This window comes from Cherax quadricarinatus, chromosome 44, assembly GCF_038502225.1.
Source record: "Cherax quadricarinatus isolate ZL_2023a chromosome 44, ASM3850222v1, whole genome shotgun sequence".
NCBI classification, from domain to species: domain Eukaryota; kingdom Metazoa; phylum Arthropoda; class Malacostraca; order Decapoda; family Parastacidae; genus Cherax; species Cherax quadricarinatus.
This window is the reverse complement of record NC_091335.1, coordinates 20,202,165-20,220,838: the sequence shown is the minus strand read 5'-3', so window position 1 is coordinate 20,220,838 and position 18,674 is coordinate 20,202,165. Positions and strand designations below refer to the sequence as shown.

Here is an 18,674-nt window from a genome sequence, read left to right as displayed (position 1 = left end):
TTGTTAGCAGCAATCTGAAACCAAGACAGTGCATAAGTGTTCGCAATACAGCTAACAGAATCCTTAGCTTCATATCAAGAAGCATAAATAATAAAAGTCCTCAGGTTGTTCTTCAACTCTATATATCCTTGGTTAGGCCTCATTTAGTTTATGCTGCACAGTTTTGGTCACAGTATTACAGAATGGATATAAATGCTCTGGAAAACGTACAAAGGAGGATGACTAAGTTGATCACATGTATCAGAAATCTTCCCTATGAGGATAGACTGAGGGCCCTGTATCTGTACTCTCTAGAAAGGCGTAGAATTAGGGGGGATATGATTAAGGTGTATAAATGGAAGACGGGAATAAATAAAGGGGATGTAAATAGCGTGCTGAAAATATCTAGCCAAGACAGGACTCGCAGCAATGGTTTTAAGTTGGAAAAATTCAGATTCAGGAAGGATATAGGAAAGCGCTGATTTGGTAATAGAGTTGTGGATGAGTGGAACAAATTCCCAAGTACAGTTATAGAGGCTAAAACGTTGTGTAGTTTTAAAAATAGGTTAGAAAAATATATGAGTGGGTGTGAGTTGGACCTGATTAGCTTGTGCTACTAGGTCAGTTGCCGTGTTCCTTCCTTAAGTGAATGTGATCTGACCTACTAGGTTGGGTGCATTGGCTTAAGCCGGTAGGAGACTTGGACCTGCCTCGCTCTTTCTTATGTTCTTAAAAATGTTTTGACCCAGGAACAGAAAACGGGGAGCCACCGAGCGCAGTAGAAATATCTGCTGTTTAGGACTCGCTAAACAGCCCTTCTGTTTGTTATTACGAACAAGGACTGCACGAGAGTACACAAAACACCATACTTGTATAATATATTACATCTTTAATCCTGTAGAACGCTTCAGTATCGGTGTAAAATTGAGAGAGAGTAGATGAATGCGTACATCTCAGTGCGTGCTGCGACTTCCGTAGAGATGTTGACAGAGATCAGCTGGTAGACCACCAAGGTGAGATGATGTTTACACAGATCAGCTGGTAGACCATCAAGGTGCGGCCAGACTGGTCATGGAGGCTGCCAATCTTAGGAACAACCACTTGCTGTAGAAATCATGGACAGGAAGCTTGAGTCTTTGCAGATCCATCTACCCAGGGACGAGGCTACGCTCTACCCAGGGACGAGACTATGCTCTATCCAGGGATGAGGCTGTGCTCTACCCAAGGACCTTCTTACCTAGAGGCGAGAATGTGCTGTACTCAAAGGCGAGGCAATGTTGAACGCCGTCACCCGTCTACTCACTGACTACACTCAACCGTGCTTAACCTAACTGGTAGAGCAACGAACATATCCTCCACAGTGCCGTGAGGAAATGAGATTTGGTCCAAGAAAGGGGAGAGTAGCTCCAATTCTTTGGACGAAGAGATCTTCACCAAGGCACCTTCACTATCATCAAGGCACCTTCACTATCATCAAGGCACCTTCACCATCATCAAGGCACCTTGACCATCATCAAGACACCTTCACCATCATCAAGGCACCTTCATCATCAAGCCACCTTCACCATCAAGACACCTTCACCATCATCAAGGCACCTTGACCATCATCAAGACACCTTCACCATCATCAAGGCACCATCATCAAGCCACCTTCACCATCAAGACACCTTGACCATCACCAAGGCACCTTGACCATCATCAAGACACCTTCACCATCATCAAGGCACCTTCATCAAGACACCTTCATCATAATCATAATATTGATAGTATAGAATGCCGAGATGAAGATTAATACACATGTGCAACACTTGGCTATCTTTATTGCCGGAACATTTCGCCCAGAAAAATACCTAAGTGTTAGACCGATGTCTTTTCATCTTCACCAGCGTGGCAAAGTGCCAAAAATATCTGCGTAGAATCTGAAAATCAATTACAACTGATAGTAAATATTTTTACTTAGCTTGTGACTGTTTTTGCGTTTTATTTTTGCGTTGAAGTTAGCGAGAGGAGAAGCAGCTTGCTTCTTGAAAGACCAGTTTGGAAAATGTAAGTCAGTGTCGTCGTTAATAACCAGGAACACAGAGAGACTCCGAGCCTTGAAAGTTCTATCTGTGGTGAGGGGGCAGTGTGTTGGGGGGATGGAGGACGTCAGATCACATTCCTCAGTCTCTGAAAGTAGTCTTGTGTGTGTGTGTGTGTGTGTGTGTGTGTGTGTGTGTGAGTGCACGCGCACGCGCTTGTGTAGCGTACATTCACCAGCCAGTCATGGTGATCTCCAGAGGGTCACCTTTCTTACTTGCCCAACACCTTTCCTTTATAATGTTAACTGCGGTGTGAACCCCACGGTACGTGGTACACTACCAGCTGGTGTTACTGTAGTAGTGCCTCAACACTTCACGGTACGTGGTACACTACATTGGTGTTACTGTAGTAGTGCCTCAGTACTCCATGGTACGTGGTACACTACAATGGTGTTACTGTAGTAGTGCCTCAACACTCCATGGTACGTGGTACACTACAATGGTGTTACTGTAGTAGTGCCTCAGTACTCCATGGTACGTGGTACACTACAATGGTGTTACTGTAGTAGTGCCTCAGTACTCCATGGTACGTGGTACACTACAATGGTGTTACTGTAGTAGTGCCTCAACACTCCATGGTACGTGGTACACTACAATGGTGTTACTGTAGTAGTGCCTCAGTACTCCATGGTACGTGGTACACTACAATGGTGTTACTGTAGTAGTGCCTCAGTACTCCATGGTACGTGGTACACTACAATGTTGAAATTGCAAAAGCCTTTTGTAACTTTGAAAAAAATTCTGATTTATCCTCTGATGAAATTAATATTAGTAAAGGAATGGTATATAGCTCTATGTTAAAACCAAACATTCCCAATTGCCCTCAAAGATTCTTTAAGTCTTATGATACACTTAATAACAATAAAAATTTGCACCTTACTAAAGCAGACAAAATAAATGCAATAGTAATTATGAAAGAAAATGATTACCAAGAAAAAATGAATAATCTCTTAGATGATACTGAAACCTATTCTAAACTTAGAAAAAATCCCCTAGAAACCGTTAACAGCAATTTCAATAAAACAATAAAACTTCTACTGAAAGGCAAAGATGAATTAGTCAAACAATTTACTTCCACTAATCCATCTTTACCTTACATGTATGGACTAATAAAAACACACAAACCAGGGAATCCAGTCAGACCAATTATTAGCTCCATAGGATCAGTTTCATATAAATTATCCAAATGGCTTGTTGATATTTTGAGCCCTATTGTTGGCAAAATTTCTAACTTTAATGTTAAAACCAACATAGATTTAGTTAATAAATTAAGCTCCTTGACTGACTTAAATGATTTTAACATGGTTAGTTTTGATGTTACTTCCTTGTTTACGAAAGTTCCTGTTGATGATTTATTAAGTTTCTTATCTGAAGAACTCGTTAATTATGATTTACCATTTCCAGTTCCTACTATCATTAAACTTATTAAACTTTGCATTGTTGATGCAAAATTTGTATTTAATGATAAGTTTTACACTCAGAAGTTTGGTATGGCAATGGGAAATCCTCTTTCACCTGTTCTTAGTAACCTATACATGGAATTTTTTGAAACAAGGTTGCTTAACACAATCCTCCCTAATAGAGCTAAATGGTTCAGATATGTTGATGATATTTGGTGTCTTATGCCCAAAAATGTAGATATACACCATTTCATTGGCAAATTAAATAGCTTAGCCCATTCTATAAATTTTACTGTTGAATTTGAAGAAAATAACTCATTGCCTTTTCTAGATGTTTTAATTATTAAGGGTAATAATGAATTCAAATTTAAAATTTACAGAAAACCTACAAATAACTGTTCCTATATCCACTATTATTCTTCCCATCAAGATAGAGTTAAACTCTGTTTTCTCATCAATGTTTTTGAGAGCTTTACGAATTTGTAGTCCTGAGTTCATAGATGAGGAAATATCCAAAATTTATGAAATAGGTAATGATTTGAAATACCCAAGAAATGTAATTGATAAATCTTTTAAAGTTGCTAGAAATACTTTTTACAATCCAAAAAGGGACAACCAGCCTTATTCAACTAAAAATATGTTGGTTATCCCTTACCATGAAAACTTGGTTGATATGCCTTCTCTTCTTAAGACTTTTAATATTAAAGCTGTATTCAAAAATCTTGATACAGTAAAAAAAAACTTTTGATAAAGAATTCCCCCCAAAATGCTGATGGATGTGTCTATAAGATTCCTTGTAAAATTTGCGATAAAGTTTATTACGGTCAAACTGGTAAAAATCTCGAACTAAGATTAAAACAACATAAATATAGCATTAGAACTGGACAAGATTCCAATGCTCTATTTATTCATGTAAGAGATTTTAACCATCCAATTGATTTTCAAAAAGTTGAGAAAGTAGTATCAAGCAAGTCCATGGTCGACAGGAATGTAATTGAATCTTGTTTCATAAAAAGCAGTTTTGACAATAATATGAATATTTCCTTTGGTTTATATAAATTAGATCCATTTATAATTAATAGAATTTGGGAAGAATTTAATAATACATTGGAAAAATAATAATTTTTTAAATTTCTTATTTCTTGATTAGATTAGTTTGTTGGTGAGTTGTATGAAAGACCTGTCTAGTTCGGCCGGCGGGCCTGCTGTCTCGCGTCAGGTGTTTCGTTGTTGTGGGATCTGATAGTGAGGTGTGGGCTACCCTTTTATATACCTTCGTTCGTTCGTTCGTTCTTTACTTTCATTGTTCCTTGATAATGTGAGTAGTCACGAAAGCGCTTGGAACTTCTCTATCCTTTCACAGTGGTTGTTTTGCATATATATATATATATATATATATATATATATATATATATATATATATATATATATATATATATATATATATATATGTATATATATATAATATAGGGAGGTACCACCTCTAGAACTGTCCTGGGGACCCTCATCCTCAGAGAAAAGAATAAACTTGCTTCAGGGAAAACTCAGGGTTCTCCCTGAAGCTGTTTGAATATATATATATATATATATATATATATATATATATATATATATATATATATATATATATATATATATATAGGTAGTAGGTTGGTAGACAGCAACCACCCAGGGAAGTACTACCGTCCTGCCAGATGACTGTGAAACAAAAACCTGTAACTGTTTTGCATGATGGTAGGATTGCTGGTTTTCTTTTTCTGTCTCATAAACACGCTAAGATAACAGAGATATCTTGCTACTCCTACTTACACTTTGGTCACACTTCACAGACACGCACATGCATATATATATATACATACATCTAGGTTTTTCTCCTTTTTCTAAATAGCTCTTGTTCTTTTTTATTTCTTCTATTGTCCATGGGGAAGTGGAAAAGAATCTTTCCTCCGTAAGCCATGCGTGTCGTATGAGGCGACTAAAATGCCGGGAGCAATGGGCTAGTAACCCCTTCTCCTGTATACAATTACTAAAAAAGAGAAGAAGAAAAATTTTATAAAACTGGGTTGCTTAAATGTGCGTGGATGTAGTGCGGATGACAAGAAACAGATGATTGCTGATGTTATGAATGAAAAGAAGTTGGATGTCCTGGCCCTAAGCGAAACAAAGCTGAAGGGGGTAGGAGAGTTTCAGTGGGGGGAAATAAATGGGATTAAATCTGGAGTATCTGAGAGAGTTAGAGCAAAGGAAGGGGTAGCAGTAATGTTAAATGATCAGTTATGGAAGGAGAAAAGAGAATATGAATGTGTAAATTCAAGAATTATGTGGATTAAAGTAAAGGTTGGATGCGAGAAGTGGGTCATAATAAGCGTGTATGCACCTGGAGAAGAGAGGAATGCAGAGGAGAGAGAGAGATTTTGGGAGATGTTAAGTGAATGTATAGGAGCCTTTGAACCAAGTGAGAGAGTAATTGTGGTAGGGGACTTGAATGCTAAAGTAGGAGAAACTTTTAGAGAGGGTGTGGTAGGTAAGTTTGGGGTGCCAGGTGTAAATGATAATGGGAGCCCTTTGATTGAACTTTGTATAGAAAGGGGTTTAGTTATAGGTAATACATATTTTAAGAAAAAGAGGATAAATAAGTATACAAGATATGATGTAGGGCGAAATGACAGTAGTTTGTTGGATTATGTATTGGTAGATAAAAGACTGTTGAGTAGACTTCAGGATGTACATGTTTATAGAGGGGCCACAGATATATCAGATCACTTTCTAGTTGTAGCTACACTGAGAGTAAAAGGTAGATGGGATACAAGGAGAATAGAAGCATCAGGGAAGAGAGAGGTGAAGGTTTATAAACTAAAAGAGGAGGCAGTTAGGGTAAGATATAAACAGCTATTGGAGGATAGATGGGCTAATGAGAGCATAGGCAATGGGGTCGAAGAGGTATGGGGTAGGTTTAAAAATGTAGTGTTAGAGTGTTCAGCAGAAGTTTGTGGTTACAGGAAAGTGGGTGCAGGAGGGAAGAGGAGCGATTGGTGGAATGATGATGTAAAGAGAGTAGTAAGGGAGAAAAAGTTAGCATATGAGAAGTTTTTACAAAGTAGAAGTGATGCAAGGAGGGAAGAGTATATGGAGAAAAAGAGAGAAGTTAAGAGAGTGGTGAAGCAATGTAAAAAGAGAGCAAATGAGAGAGTGGGTGAGATGTTATCAACAAATTTTGTTGAAAATAAGAAAAAGTTTTGGAGTGAGATTAACAAGTTAAGAAAGCCTAGAGAACAAATGGATTTGTCAGTTAAAAATAGGAGAGGAGAGTTATTAAATGGAGAGTTAGAGGTATTGGGAAGATGGAGGGAATATTTTGAGGAATTGTTAAATGTTGATGAAGATAGGGAAGCTGTGATTTCGTGTATAGGGCAAGGAGGAATAACATCTTGTAGGAGTGAGGAAGAGCCAGTTGTGAGTGTGGGAGAAGTTCGTGAGGCAGTAGGTAAAATGAAAGGGGGTAAGGCAGCCGGGATTGATGGGATAAAGATAGAAATCTTAAAAGCAGGTGGGGATATAGTTTTGGAGTGGTTGGTGCAATTATTTAATAAATGTATGGAAGAGGGTAAGGTACCTAGGGATTGGCAGAGAGCATGCATAGTTCCTTTGTATAAAGGCAAAGGGGACAAAAGAGAGTGCAAATATTATAGGGGGATAAGTCTGTTAAGTGTACCTGGTAAAGTGTATGGTAGAGTTATAATTGAAAGAATTAAGAGTAAGACGGAGAATAGGATAGCAGATGAACAAGGAGGCTTTAGGAAAGGTAGGGGGGGTGTGGACCAGGTGTTTACAGTGAAACATATAAGTGAACAGTATTTAGATAAGGCTAAAGAGGTCTTTGTGGCATTTATGGATTTGGAAAAGGCGTATGACAGGGTGGATAGGGGGGCAATGTGGCAGATGTTGCAAGTGTATGGTGTAGGAGGTAGGTTACTGAAAGCAGTGAAGAGTTTTTACGAGGATAGTGAGGCTCAAGTTAGAGTATGTAGGAAAGAGGGAAATTTTTTCCCAGTAAAAGTAGGCCTTAGACAAGGATGTGTGATGTCACCGTGGTTGTTTAATATATTTATAGATGGGGTTGTAAGAGAAGTAAATGCGAGGGTCTTGGCAAGAGGCGTGGAGTTAAAAGATAAAGAATCACACACAAAGTGGGAGTTGTCACAGCTGCTCTTTGCTGATGACACTGTGCTCTTGGGAGATTCTGAAGAGAAGTTGCAGAGATTGGTGGATGAATTTGGTAGGGTGTGCAAAAGAAGAAAATTAAAGGTGAATACAGGAAAGAGTAAGGTTATGAGGATAACAAAAAGATTAGGTGATGAAAGATTGAATATCAGATTGGAGGGAGAGAGTATGGAGGAGGTGAACGTATTCAGATATTTGGGAGTGGACGTGTCAGCGGATGGGTCTATGAAAGATGAGGTGAATCATAGAATTGATGAGGGAAAAAGAGTGAGTGGTGCACTTAGGAGTCTGTGGAGACAAAGAACTTTGTCCTTGGAGGCAAAGAGGGGAATGTATGAGAGTATAGTTTTACCAACGCTCTTATATGGGTGTGAAGCGTGGGTGATGAATGTTGCAGCGAGGAGAAGGCTGGAGGCAGTGGAGATGTCGTGTCTGAGGGCAATGTGTGGTGTGAATATAATGCAGAGAATTCGTAGTTTGGAAGTTAGGAGGAGGTGCGGGATTACAAAAACTGTTGTCCAGAGGGCTGAGGAAGGGTTGTTGAGGTGGTTCGGACATGTAGAGAGAATGGAGCGAAACAGAATGACTTCAAGAGTGTATCAGTCTGTAGTGGAAGGAAGGCGGGGTAGGGGTCGGCCTAGGAAGGGTTGGAGGGAGGGGGTAAAGGAGGTTTTGTGTGCGAGGGGCTTGGACTTCCAGCAGGCATGCGTGAGCGTGTTTGATAGGAGTGAATGGAGACAAATGGTTTTTAATACTTGACGTGCTGTTGGAGTGTGAGCAAAGTAACATTTATGAAGGGATTCAGGGAAACCGGCAGGCCGGACTTGAGTCCTGGAGATGGGAAGTACAGTGCCTGCACTCTGAAGGAGGGGTGTTAATGTTGCAGTTTAAAAACTGTAGTGTAAAGCACCCTTTTGGCAAGACAGTGATGGAGTGAATGATGGTGAAAGTTTTTCTTTTTCGGGCCACCCTGCCTTGGTGGGAATCGGCCAGTGTGATAATAACAAAAAAAAAAATATATATATATATATATATATATATATATATATATATATATATATATATATATATATATATATATATACTTTCCAGTACGTCCCTTACACCTTTCATCCACCCCAGATTTATTCATCCTCGTTAACCAACTATCTTGCGTAACCCTTTCTAAGTGAGCAAACCATCTCAACAACGCCTCCTCCATTTCCTTAATTATGCCTTTCATAACACCACATCATTTGCTAATTTCTTCACTCCTTATTCTTTGCATAATATTTACATCATACATTGATTTCAAACATTGTGTGTCTATCCTCTCTCTGCAACATTCAGAGAGCATGTTTCCAATATATATAAAAGTGTTGGCATCATTATACTCTGATGAATGTCCCTTCTTGCATCCAGTGTTGGCATCACTATACTCTGATGAATGTCCCTTCTTGCATCCAGTGTTGGCATCACTATACTCTGATGAATGTCCCTTCTTGCATCCAGTGTTGGCATCACTATACTCTGATGAATGTCCCTTCTTGCATCCAGTGTTGGCATCACTATACTCTGATGAATGTCCCTTCTTGCATCCAGTGTTGGCATCACTATACTCTGATGAATGTCCCTTCTTGCATCCAGTGTTGGCATCACTATACTCTGATGAATGTCCCTTCTTGCATCCAGTGTTGGCATCACTATACTCTGATGAATGTCCCTTCTTGCATCCAGTGTTGGCATCGCTATACTCTGATGAATGTCCTTTCTTGCATCCAGTGTTGGCATCACTATACTCTGATGAATGTCCCTTCTTGCATCCAGTGTTGGCATCACTATACTCTGATGAATGTCCTTTCTTGCATCCAGTGTTGGCATCACTATACTCTGATGAATGTCCCTTCCTGCATCCAATGTCCCTTCCTGCATCCAGAGTTGGCATCGCTATACTCTGATGAATGTCCCTTCTTGCATCCAGTGTTGGCATCATTATACTCTGATGAATGTCCCTTCCTGCATCCAGTGTTGGCATCATTATACTCTGATGAATGTCCCTTCCTGCATCCAGTGTTGGCATCACTATACTCTGATGAATGTCCCTTCCTGCATCCAGTGTTGGCATCATTATACTCTGATGAATGTCCCTTCTTGCATCCAGTGTTGGCATCACTATACTCTGATGAATGTCCCTTCCTGCATCCAGTGTTGGCATCACTATACTCTGATGAATGTCCCTTCTTGCATCCAGTGTTGGCATCACTATACTCTGATGAATGTCCCTTCTTGCATCCAGTGTTGGCATCACTATACTCTGATGAATGTCCCTTCCTGCATCCAGTGTTGGCATCGCTATACTCTGATGAATGTCCCTTCTTGCATCCAGTGTTGGCATCACTATACTCTGATGAATGTCCCTTCCTGCATCCAGCGTTGGCATCGCTATACTCTGATGAATGTCCCTTCCTGCATCCAGCGTTGGCATCACTATACTCTGATGAATGTCCCTTCTTGCATCCAGTGTTGGCATCACTATACTCTGATGAATGCCCCTTCTTGCATCCAGTGTTGGCATCACTATACTCTGATGAATGCCCCTTCTTGCATCCAGTGTTGGCATCGCTATACTCTGATGAATGCCCCTTCTTGCATCCAGTGTTGGCATCGCTATACTCTGATGAATGCCCCTTCTTGCATCCAGCGTTAGCATCACTATACTCTGATGAATGTCCCTTCTTGCATCCAGTGTTGGCATCACTATACTCTGATGAATGTCCCTTCTTGCATCCAGTGTTGGCATCATTATACTCTGATGAATGCCCCTTCTTGCATCCAGTGTTGGCATCGCTATACTCTGATGAATGCTCCTTCTTTCATCCAGTATTGGCACCACTATACTCTGATGGATACTCCTTCCTGCATTCAATAGCAACTTTTTCCCCCGCAGATTCTTTAACACTCTTGTTCGTGATGATGAATTAGACACATGTGCAGCATCTGGGTATCTTTGCAAGTAAACATACCCAGCTCTTGCACGTGTGTCAAATTCATCATCTTGTCGGTATTACCTGCCACTGATATACACATTCTTACCATACCATGGGTGGGGATAGAACCCGCGATCAGAGAGTCTCAAAACTCCAGACCGTCGCGTTAGCCACTGGACTCACTTGAGACTCTCTGATCGCGGGTTCTATTCCCACCCGTGGTATGGTTTGTTTGCAATCGTGTCATTACGATTTCGTGAGTCATACACATTCTTGTTATGTGTACCCATCAACTAGTCTTATTCACCGTAGGTTTTATAACTCCAGCTGCCGCTACATGCACCCCCAGGTTCAGTGTTCACACTCTGTCCTTCCAGTCTTCCACTCTCTACACTTATATCACTCATCCTGTTATTTTTTTCTTCGTTCGCTTTCAGCTTTCTTTTGTAAAAACTTTCGAAACTCCTCATCCATTTTCTGCAGTGAGTATAAGGCAGGTATGTACGGGGGTGAGTGTTCAATATAAGGCAGACGGGCAGGTGTATACGGGTGGTGTCTGTTAAGTATAAAACTGGTGTATATGGGGGTGCGTGTAAAGTAGGTGGACAGATATATACAGAAGTGCGTGTTAAGTGTAAGGCAGGTGGGTAGGTGTGTACAAGGGTGAGTGTTAAGTGTAAGGTAGGTATATATTTGGGTGCTTGTTAAAGGTAAGGTAGGTGGGTAGGTATATACAGGGATGCGTGTTTGGGAAGTTACAAGTCTCGGGTCAATTTTTTTTCTGTTGTGAAACCAGTTGGGGACGTTCATCAGGCTGCTCTCACTGGAGCAGGAAGTGATACGCACTTATGGTGGTGTGGTGATGGGTGCGGTGGTGGTGGTGATGGGTGCGGTGGTGGTGGTGATGGGTGTGGTGGTGGTGGTGATGGGTGTGGTGGTGGTGGTGATGGGTGTGGTGGTGGTAGTAGGTGTGGCAATAAGGTGGTGATGTTCTGTTTACATACGCAAGGTAAAAGTTTCTTGTTGTGATGTTAACCCCTGGGTGTTGTGATGTCATCCCATGGGTGCTGTGATGTCAACCTCTGGGTGCTTTTTTTCTTCTCTATGAGTTTCTTTCCTCTCAGGTGGTACTCTTCCTCTGGTCTACCTCTCAGGTGGTACTCTTCCTCTGGTCTACCTCTCAGGTGGTACTCTTCCTCTGGTCTACCTCTCAGGTGGTACTCTTCCTCTGGTCTACCTCTCAGGTGGTACTCTTCCTCTGGTCTACCTCTCAGGTGGTACTCTTCCTCTGGTCTACCTCTCAGGTGGTACTCTTCCTCTGGTCTACCTCTCAGGTGGTACTCTTCCTCTGGTCTACCTCTCAGGTGGTACTCTTCCTCTGGTCTACCTCTCAGGTGGTACTCTTCCTCTGGTCTACCTCTCAGGTGGTACTCTTCCTCTGGTCTACCTCAGGTGGTACACTTCCTCTGTCCTCCTACTCAGATGGTACTCTTTTATGACCTCATCCTCACACCCTCGTTTTTGCACTTATTGGACCAGACCTCAACTTAGTTAAGTCTTCGTGAAGCATGTCGCGATCTTCTCTCTTTATTCTCCTCATAAATTACAGAATTATCGAGAAACATTAACTTTTAGGAGTCTGTTTCCCTTGTCTGGTCATCCACATGTATCGGGAAGTGTACGGCACACGTGCAACGGATGTCTGCTCAACAGACTTGTTCAGACGAATTCAGAGGTGATTTAAATATTAAAGACAACAGTAGCAGTGGAGAGGTAAATATGAGGTGATGGGACTGTCAACCTTGAGGAAGTAATTTTAAAGTGGTCAGTCCCTCAGGTTTGATGAGTGTTCATCTCCATATCCTCCATCAGTGTAATGACAGGTCAGTATAAGTCTACGATCTGAACTTTGTTGTACTCTACTTGTTACTTCTCGGGAGCTCAAATTCTAGGGATGACTGACAGGGTTGAGTTCCAGCTCTTGGGTCTCTTGAGGGTATTGACTTACAGTTGCTGAGCCTCTTAAGAATCATTGAAAATAGTTTTACAATGCTTTATCTTTCCATCTTGTCACTTCTCGTCGTTACTCTATTATGTATTTTCTTGTACACTGGAGTAGCCTCCCAGTCACTCCAGTCTGTGTTTCTATCTGATATATCAGTCTATTACAATGGACCATGTTAAGGATCGCTCTTGAGACATGTGTGAAGAGCCTTTACTCCAGAGTGAAGGGATCCCCAAGATGCTCACGTATCATGTACCCAAACTATTCATTTAGCATGCCAGGGTTAGCAACTATAAAATGTAATAGACATATTAACACAACGGCATCTGCTTGTTTTAAACGGCGTTTTTTTTTAATAACAGAATTCTATACTTATATTAATTTAGGGTATCAAATATTCCACTGTAGCTCATTCATTATAGATAACACACTGCATTCATTTATTTCCACACCACAGGTGGAAACTAAGCAGGTGATGGCTATCCTCAGGCGCATTGAACACGTTTGAGCTTCACTACAAGGTCAAGAATATCTCTTTAGGGTCAGGGAAAAACATATTTGTAAATTTTGTTGCCATTTTTTTAAGTATTTCTTCTTGGTCCTCAGTTTTGCATTATCGTGAAGGAGTTTCTTGAACTGGTGCTAAGGTGCGAACCTTGGAGGAGTACCTCATTCTGCAGCACGCACTCTCAGTAACTTTCACTGAGGTGGAGGGGTAAATGCGTTTATTTTTACAAGGGTAGGTGTGTTTGTAGAGAGGTAGGAGTGTTTGTATAGGGGTAGATGTGTTTGTAGAGCGGCAGGAGTGATTGTAGAGAGGTAGGAGTGCTTGTAGAGGGGTAGGTGTGTTTGTAGAGGGGTAGGTGTGTTTGTAGAGGGGTAGGTGTGTTTGTAGAGGGGTAGGTGTGTTTGTAGAGGGGTAGGTGTATTTGTGGAAGGATAGGTGTGTTTGTAGAGGGGTAGGTGTATTTGTGGAAGGATAGGTGTGTTTGTAGAGGGGTAGGTGTGTTTGTAGAGGGGTAGGTGTGTTTGTAGAGGGGTAGGTGTGTTTGGGAAGGGGTGTGTATAGTAGTGAAGTGGTTGATGTGTTGGTGGAGAGGTAGGTAGGTTGGTGGTGCAAAAAATATCAAGAAAGTATGTATATTATTTTTACAAACTTATTAACCTTACTCAAGATACAATCATAAATAACAACGCCAATCACGATGAAAGTAATTAATTATAAAGTGTTTTAATACGCACGCACACACGCGTATACGTGAAGGTGCGAGCGTCTTGTCCTTGGCTCAGTACTTGCGACCATGTTGAAATCTCTGAGTTAGTGTGCGACGGTCCTTGGCGACCTGCCTGGAGATGGATGACAGTATGAATAATCCATGTGTGGAAGCACACTCTCTCCTTCGCTAACGTCTCTAGGTTTTGGTTGAGCTTAAGCTGTGTTAATGAGCTTCATGTGTGGCTGAGTTCTGTGTTAATGACATGCAGTTGTGGTTGAGCTCTAGTTGTGTGTTAAAATGAGTTCACATCTGTGTTTATCGCACGAAAATGTAATCACTATATTTCCATAAAATGATCTAGGCTTTTTGCTCTTGTAGTTATTATTATTATTATTATTATTATTATTATTATTATTATTATTATTATTATTAATACTATTTAGAATATGCTGAGCTAGTAAGACTCGTTCAGAAAAGTTTTCCTGGTGATTCTCAAGGCACAAAAAACTCGTCTCTTACAAACAGTACAATGCAGAACTTAATAACACCGCATGTGAACAAAACTTGGTGTTTCATAAATACATTAAGTATCTTTGAATCACTGTTCTACAACATTTCACCACAGGAGGTTTTATCAAGTTCTTCATGAAACCTTACTCTGGCGGAAACGTTTTGTTTATAGGCTTTTCCTGTTGAAGGTGTCTGAACCTCCACTTGTGGACTAACACCACTGTCTGCCTGAACCTCCACTTGTGGACTAACACCACTGTCTGCCTGAACCTCCACTTGTGGACTAACACCACTGTCTGCCTGAACCTCCACTTGTGGACTAACACCACTGTCTGCCTGAACCTCCACTTGTGGACTAACACCACTGTCTGCCTGAACCTCCACTTGTGGACTAACACCACTGTCTGCCTGAAGAAGACTTTCGGATTTTGGGTATCAAGAAATTTGAAGCCAAAACAACAGTATAAAAGTATTTTAATAAAACTTATAGATTACTTGGTTTCACATTACGATATGACCCACACTTATATCACTAGGGCCTCCGGTTATGTTATTAATAGGGCTTCAGCTAGAATATGTAGCTAAATTATGGTCATAAATGCGCTGGAAAACATACATAGAGGTTCCACTAAACTTAAATATTTGAGGAGTCTATCCAGCAAAGACAGTTTGAGAGCATTCAACCTGCGCTTGCTGGAAACTTACTCGGAATAAATAACGTGACTGGAACGATACACAAATAACCCGCACATAAAAGAGAGAAGCTTGCGACGACGTTTCGGTCCGACTTGGACCATTGACAAAGTCACACTGACATTGTCAGTGGTCCAAGTCGGACCGAAACGTCGTCGTGAGCTTCTCTCTTTTATGTGCGGGTTATTTGTGTAACTTACTCGGAAGATAAAATACCGCCAAGAAGGGTAAAACCAAGGATATTTTCGCTTAGAAGTAAGCTTTTTCCAGCTTATAAAATCCTACCTTTGAGCAAAATGTTTAATATGAAAGCTTGTCAAAATGTTTAATATGAAAGCTTGTCAAAATGTTTAATATGAAAGCTTGTTCTACTGAATGGCCTTTGTTTTACTCGCTAGACCTGGTCTTAACGACCAGGCCAGGTGTTGGTATTGACCAGGTTTGGTGTGGTCTATACGACCAGGTCTATGTTGTATCTCTGCCAGGTCCTTCCTTCTCCTGTAACAGTAACAGTTAATGCTAATATATAAGTCTTCATAACTGTTACAGGGTTGTGGGAATCTAGTGTATGTATACCATTATAATGTAAGTCATATATACAGCACTGGGACATTCTATTAGGAAACGTTTCTCTCCTTGGAGTTTTATCAATCCAAAATGTGCGTGTCGCACACGTATTTTATTTACTCTTGCAAAGTCGGGCTAACGAATGGAACTCTAAAATAAACAGGTTGTAGAATACAATATTTGTTGGAATAATGTCATACTTATCTGAAAATTCTACACTAAACAAAACGTCAATTCAATAAAAGCTTGTTGAGCGGTACTCCACTTATATTCAAAGAATGAAAGTACTCAAAATAATGAATGAATTTTGGCCTTCGTGGTGGCGAGCGCAGATCGGAAATAAATTGCATTCTTGAGGTGAATTTGAACGTCTTGAAGGATGCTGGGCGCCCCACACAAGCCATCCATGACTCACCCTGGCCTGAGGCTGCTCCTGCCTTATACAGACCCTGTCTGTATTGCCCCCTCCATCTCGTACCCCCAGCCCACGAGCCCCTACACTGGCCACTATACTGCTATGACAGGTGGAGCAATAAGATGCAGCAGGAGCCATCACTAGCAGTGTGTCGAGATGCTCCGGAATCTATTTTGACAGCTTTATTAGTCTTTCCTTGCCAGTCTGTGGGCGGAAGTTGTAAGATTATGGAGTCATATAATAGGGTCATGGACTAGGCCAACACGTTCTTTTAGTTAAGTAAGTTAGAGCAGAAGTGGAGTGTTTACGAGAGTAAAGGATTCAGTTATAGGGCCGCGGCTTGTTGTGCACACTCTGGTGGCCTGCATACCCATCTCGTACAGGCGCTCGCCTCTGGCAGCCTCTTTCACTATAATTAAATAACGCGTTTTTTTTTTGTTTAGCCAAAGATTGTATGCTAAGTACTTGATGGTTTGTTCCGTACTGTGATGAGTTTATTACTGACGTTGGGTTGGTACAGAGTCACAGGGCTTGAGGTAGGAAGCGTGTATGTATGTTTGTAATGGTGGACACCTTGAGTCAGTGGCCAGGGCTCGCCAGTCTGGCTGACCACGGTCTCCGCTCCTCCCTTACTCTTTCCTTTTATCTCCCTCCTCTCCTGCCTCTTCCCTCTTCCTGTCCTTCAGTTATCTTATCAGTGGGTGTCCGGTGTGGTGTTTGTGTTGGCTGGGAGACCAGCAAGTGTTGTGGGTATCTAGTGTAGATGTGCCAGGGTAGATGTTGAGGTCGGGCAGCATAGTGCAACACCGCCACAGACCACCACCTCAGCCACCTCCTCACATCACGCACACATCATCTAAACATAAGCATCAAAACCACCGCAGATCACATCGTAAACCAGCGGTAAGAATGTTATATCTCTTTTTTTTGTAGCATTAACACTTATCTAAAATATATGCCACCCTGGGAAAAAATTGCTTAGTAATCATGGCATCCATTCAGTCCACAGTGAAAAGCGAAATCGAGTCGGCCATTCGAGTGGAGCCACAAGATACTGCGCCAAAAAGCACTCACTGCCACCCACAGGTTGTCGCATTATACAAGGAAGGTGCAAGAGGAGGCACGGGCCTTGTTTGGCTAGGCTGGTAGACCTTCTGACAGAGCTCTGGCCTTCATCACATTCACCCCAGCCTACATCATACCCCCCCACTTCCCTCTCACCCTCTCCACAATAAACGACCTAGTATACAGTCAGTTCAAACTTCAAGATGTCAGGGTGTGTGTGTGAGGGAAGGGTTGGATAGAATGGCGTAGATGTTAAGGTGGTGGAGGTTACTGATGAAGCCAAAAGGAAGGGCGAGGCATGTTAATGCCTCTCTCATGCTCATTTTCTGAACCCAACTCGGGCCACACAACTTAAAACTTTCAATGGTGTGTACTATACCAGTACGTGGTGTTAATATTAGCAGGATGTGATGGTAACATTAACAGGACGTGGTAATACTGACGACGTGGTACAACTATTAACAGAACGTGATATTAATACTAATAGGAAGTGGTATTAATACTAGCAGAACATTGTGTTAATACTAGCAGGAAGTGGTGTTAATATTAACTGGACGTTCTGATAATAGCAGCATGTGGTGTTAATACTAACAACATAGTGTTAATACCAGCAGAACATAGTGTTAATACTAGCAAAACATGCTGTTAATACCAGCGGAACATGGTGTTAGTACTAGCAGAACATGGTGTTATTACTATCAAAACATTGTATTAGTACTATAGTACATGGTGTTAGCACTAGCAGTACATGGTGTTAGTACTAAAGAACGTGGATATAAAACTAATAGAAGAAGCAAGACACAGGATCAACTGTGGCAGGTTGTCAGTATATTAATCATGTCGGGTTAGTGTATCATAATGACAGGATAGTTTCGTTGTGGCAACAACTCGAACCCATGGATTCAAGCTGAACGAATTCCAATTTAGAAAATATGTTGAAAATTACTTGCTTGGCAGTAGAGTTGTAAATGAGTGAAACAAACTGTCGGGTAGCATCATTTAAGCTAATATTCACTCTGGGGTATCTTTTAAGTGCAAGGTAGCGTGTGTGATTAACAGGGCAACGGCAATGCATGGTGATAAAGAACAAAAAGGCACAATACCATGACTGGAACAATACACAAATAACTCTCACATAGGAGAAAGAAACTTATGACGACCATTAACTAGTCACACTGTGTGATTTGTGTATGGTGTTAAAAGTGGCTGGGTGAGCTCATGGGTTTGGATATTCAAAGAGGATTTGAACGAGCTGTGGAAATGCTGTTTAAATTTATTAATGCTTTTCGATAATGGTTTCCTGCATATTTCTGTTCGTACTATGATGGCATTTCAAAAAAAAAAAGTTGAAGATGAATTTTGGTTACGATACGCTAATTACCACGAAGTGAGTAAGAAGCAAATGTGACACTAGGATATCGATCAGAAGTAATAAAATTGAATATGTTAGTGAATAATTGAAATTAAATCACGAGGTGCTAATTTGTAGTGTATTTTTTTTTGTATATAGGATGGAAAACTTACCATCACATTTAATGGTGGATCTTTATTTTAT

The 18,674-nt window shown here is 40.9% G+C and overlaps 1 protein-coding gene across 3 annotated transcripts in view; it reads left to right on the top strand.

Moving 5' to 3' along the window:
- Nucleotides 1-18,674, top strand: part of LOC128697353 (uncharacterized) — a 272,403-nt gene that overhangs the window by 227,544 nt on the left and 26,185 nt on the right. The window contains exon 1 of one of the 3 annotated variants that reach the window (XM_070094181.1): nt 16,624-16,957. The exons of the other annotated variants lie outside the window; for them this stretch is intronic. Coding sequence (XP_069950282.1) covers nt 16,832-16,957 — 126 coding nt within the window. The 5' untranslated portion in view covers nt 16,624-16,831. Of the gene's footprint in view, nt 1-16,623; nt 16,958-18,674 lie in introns of those variants that run through there. 3 annotated transcript variants of the gene reach the window in all.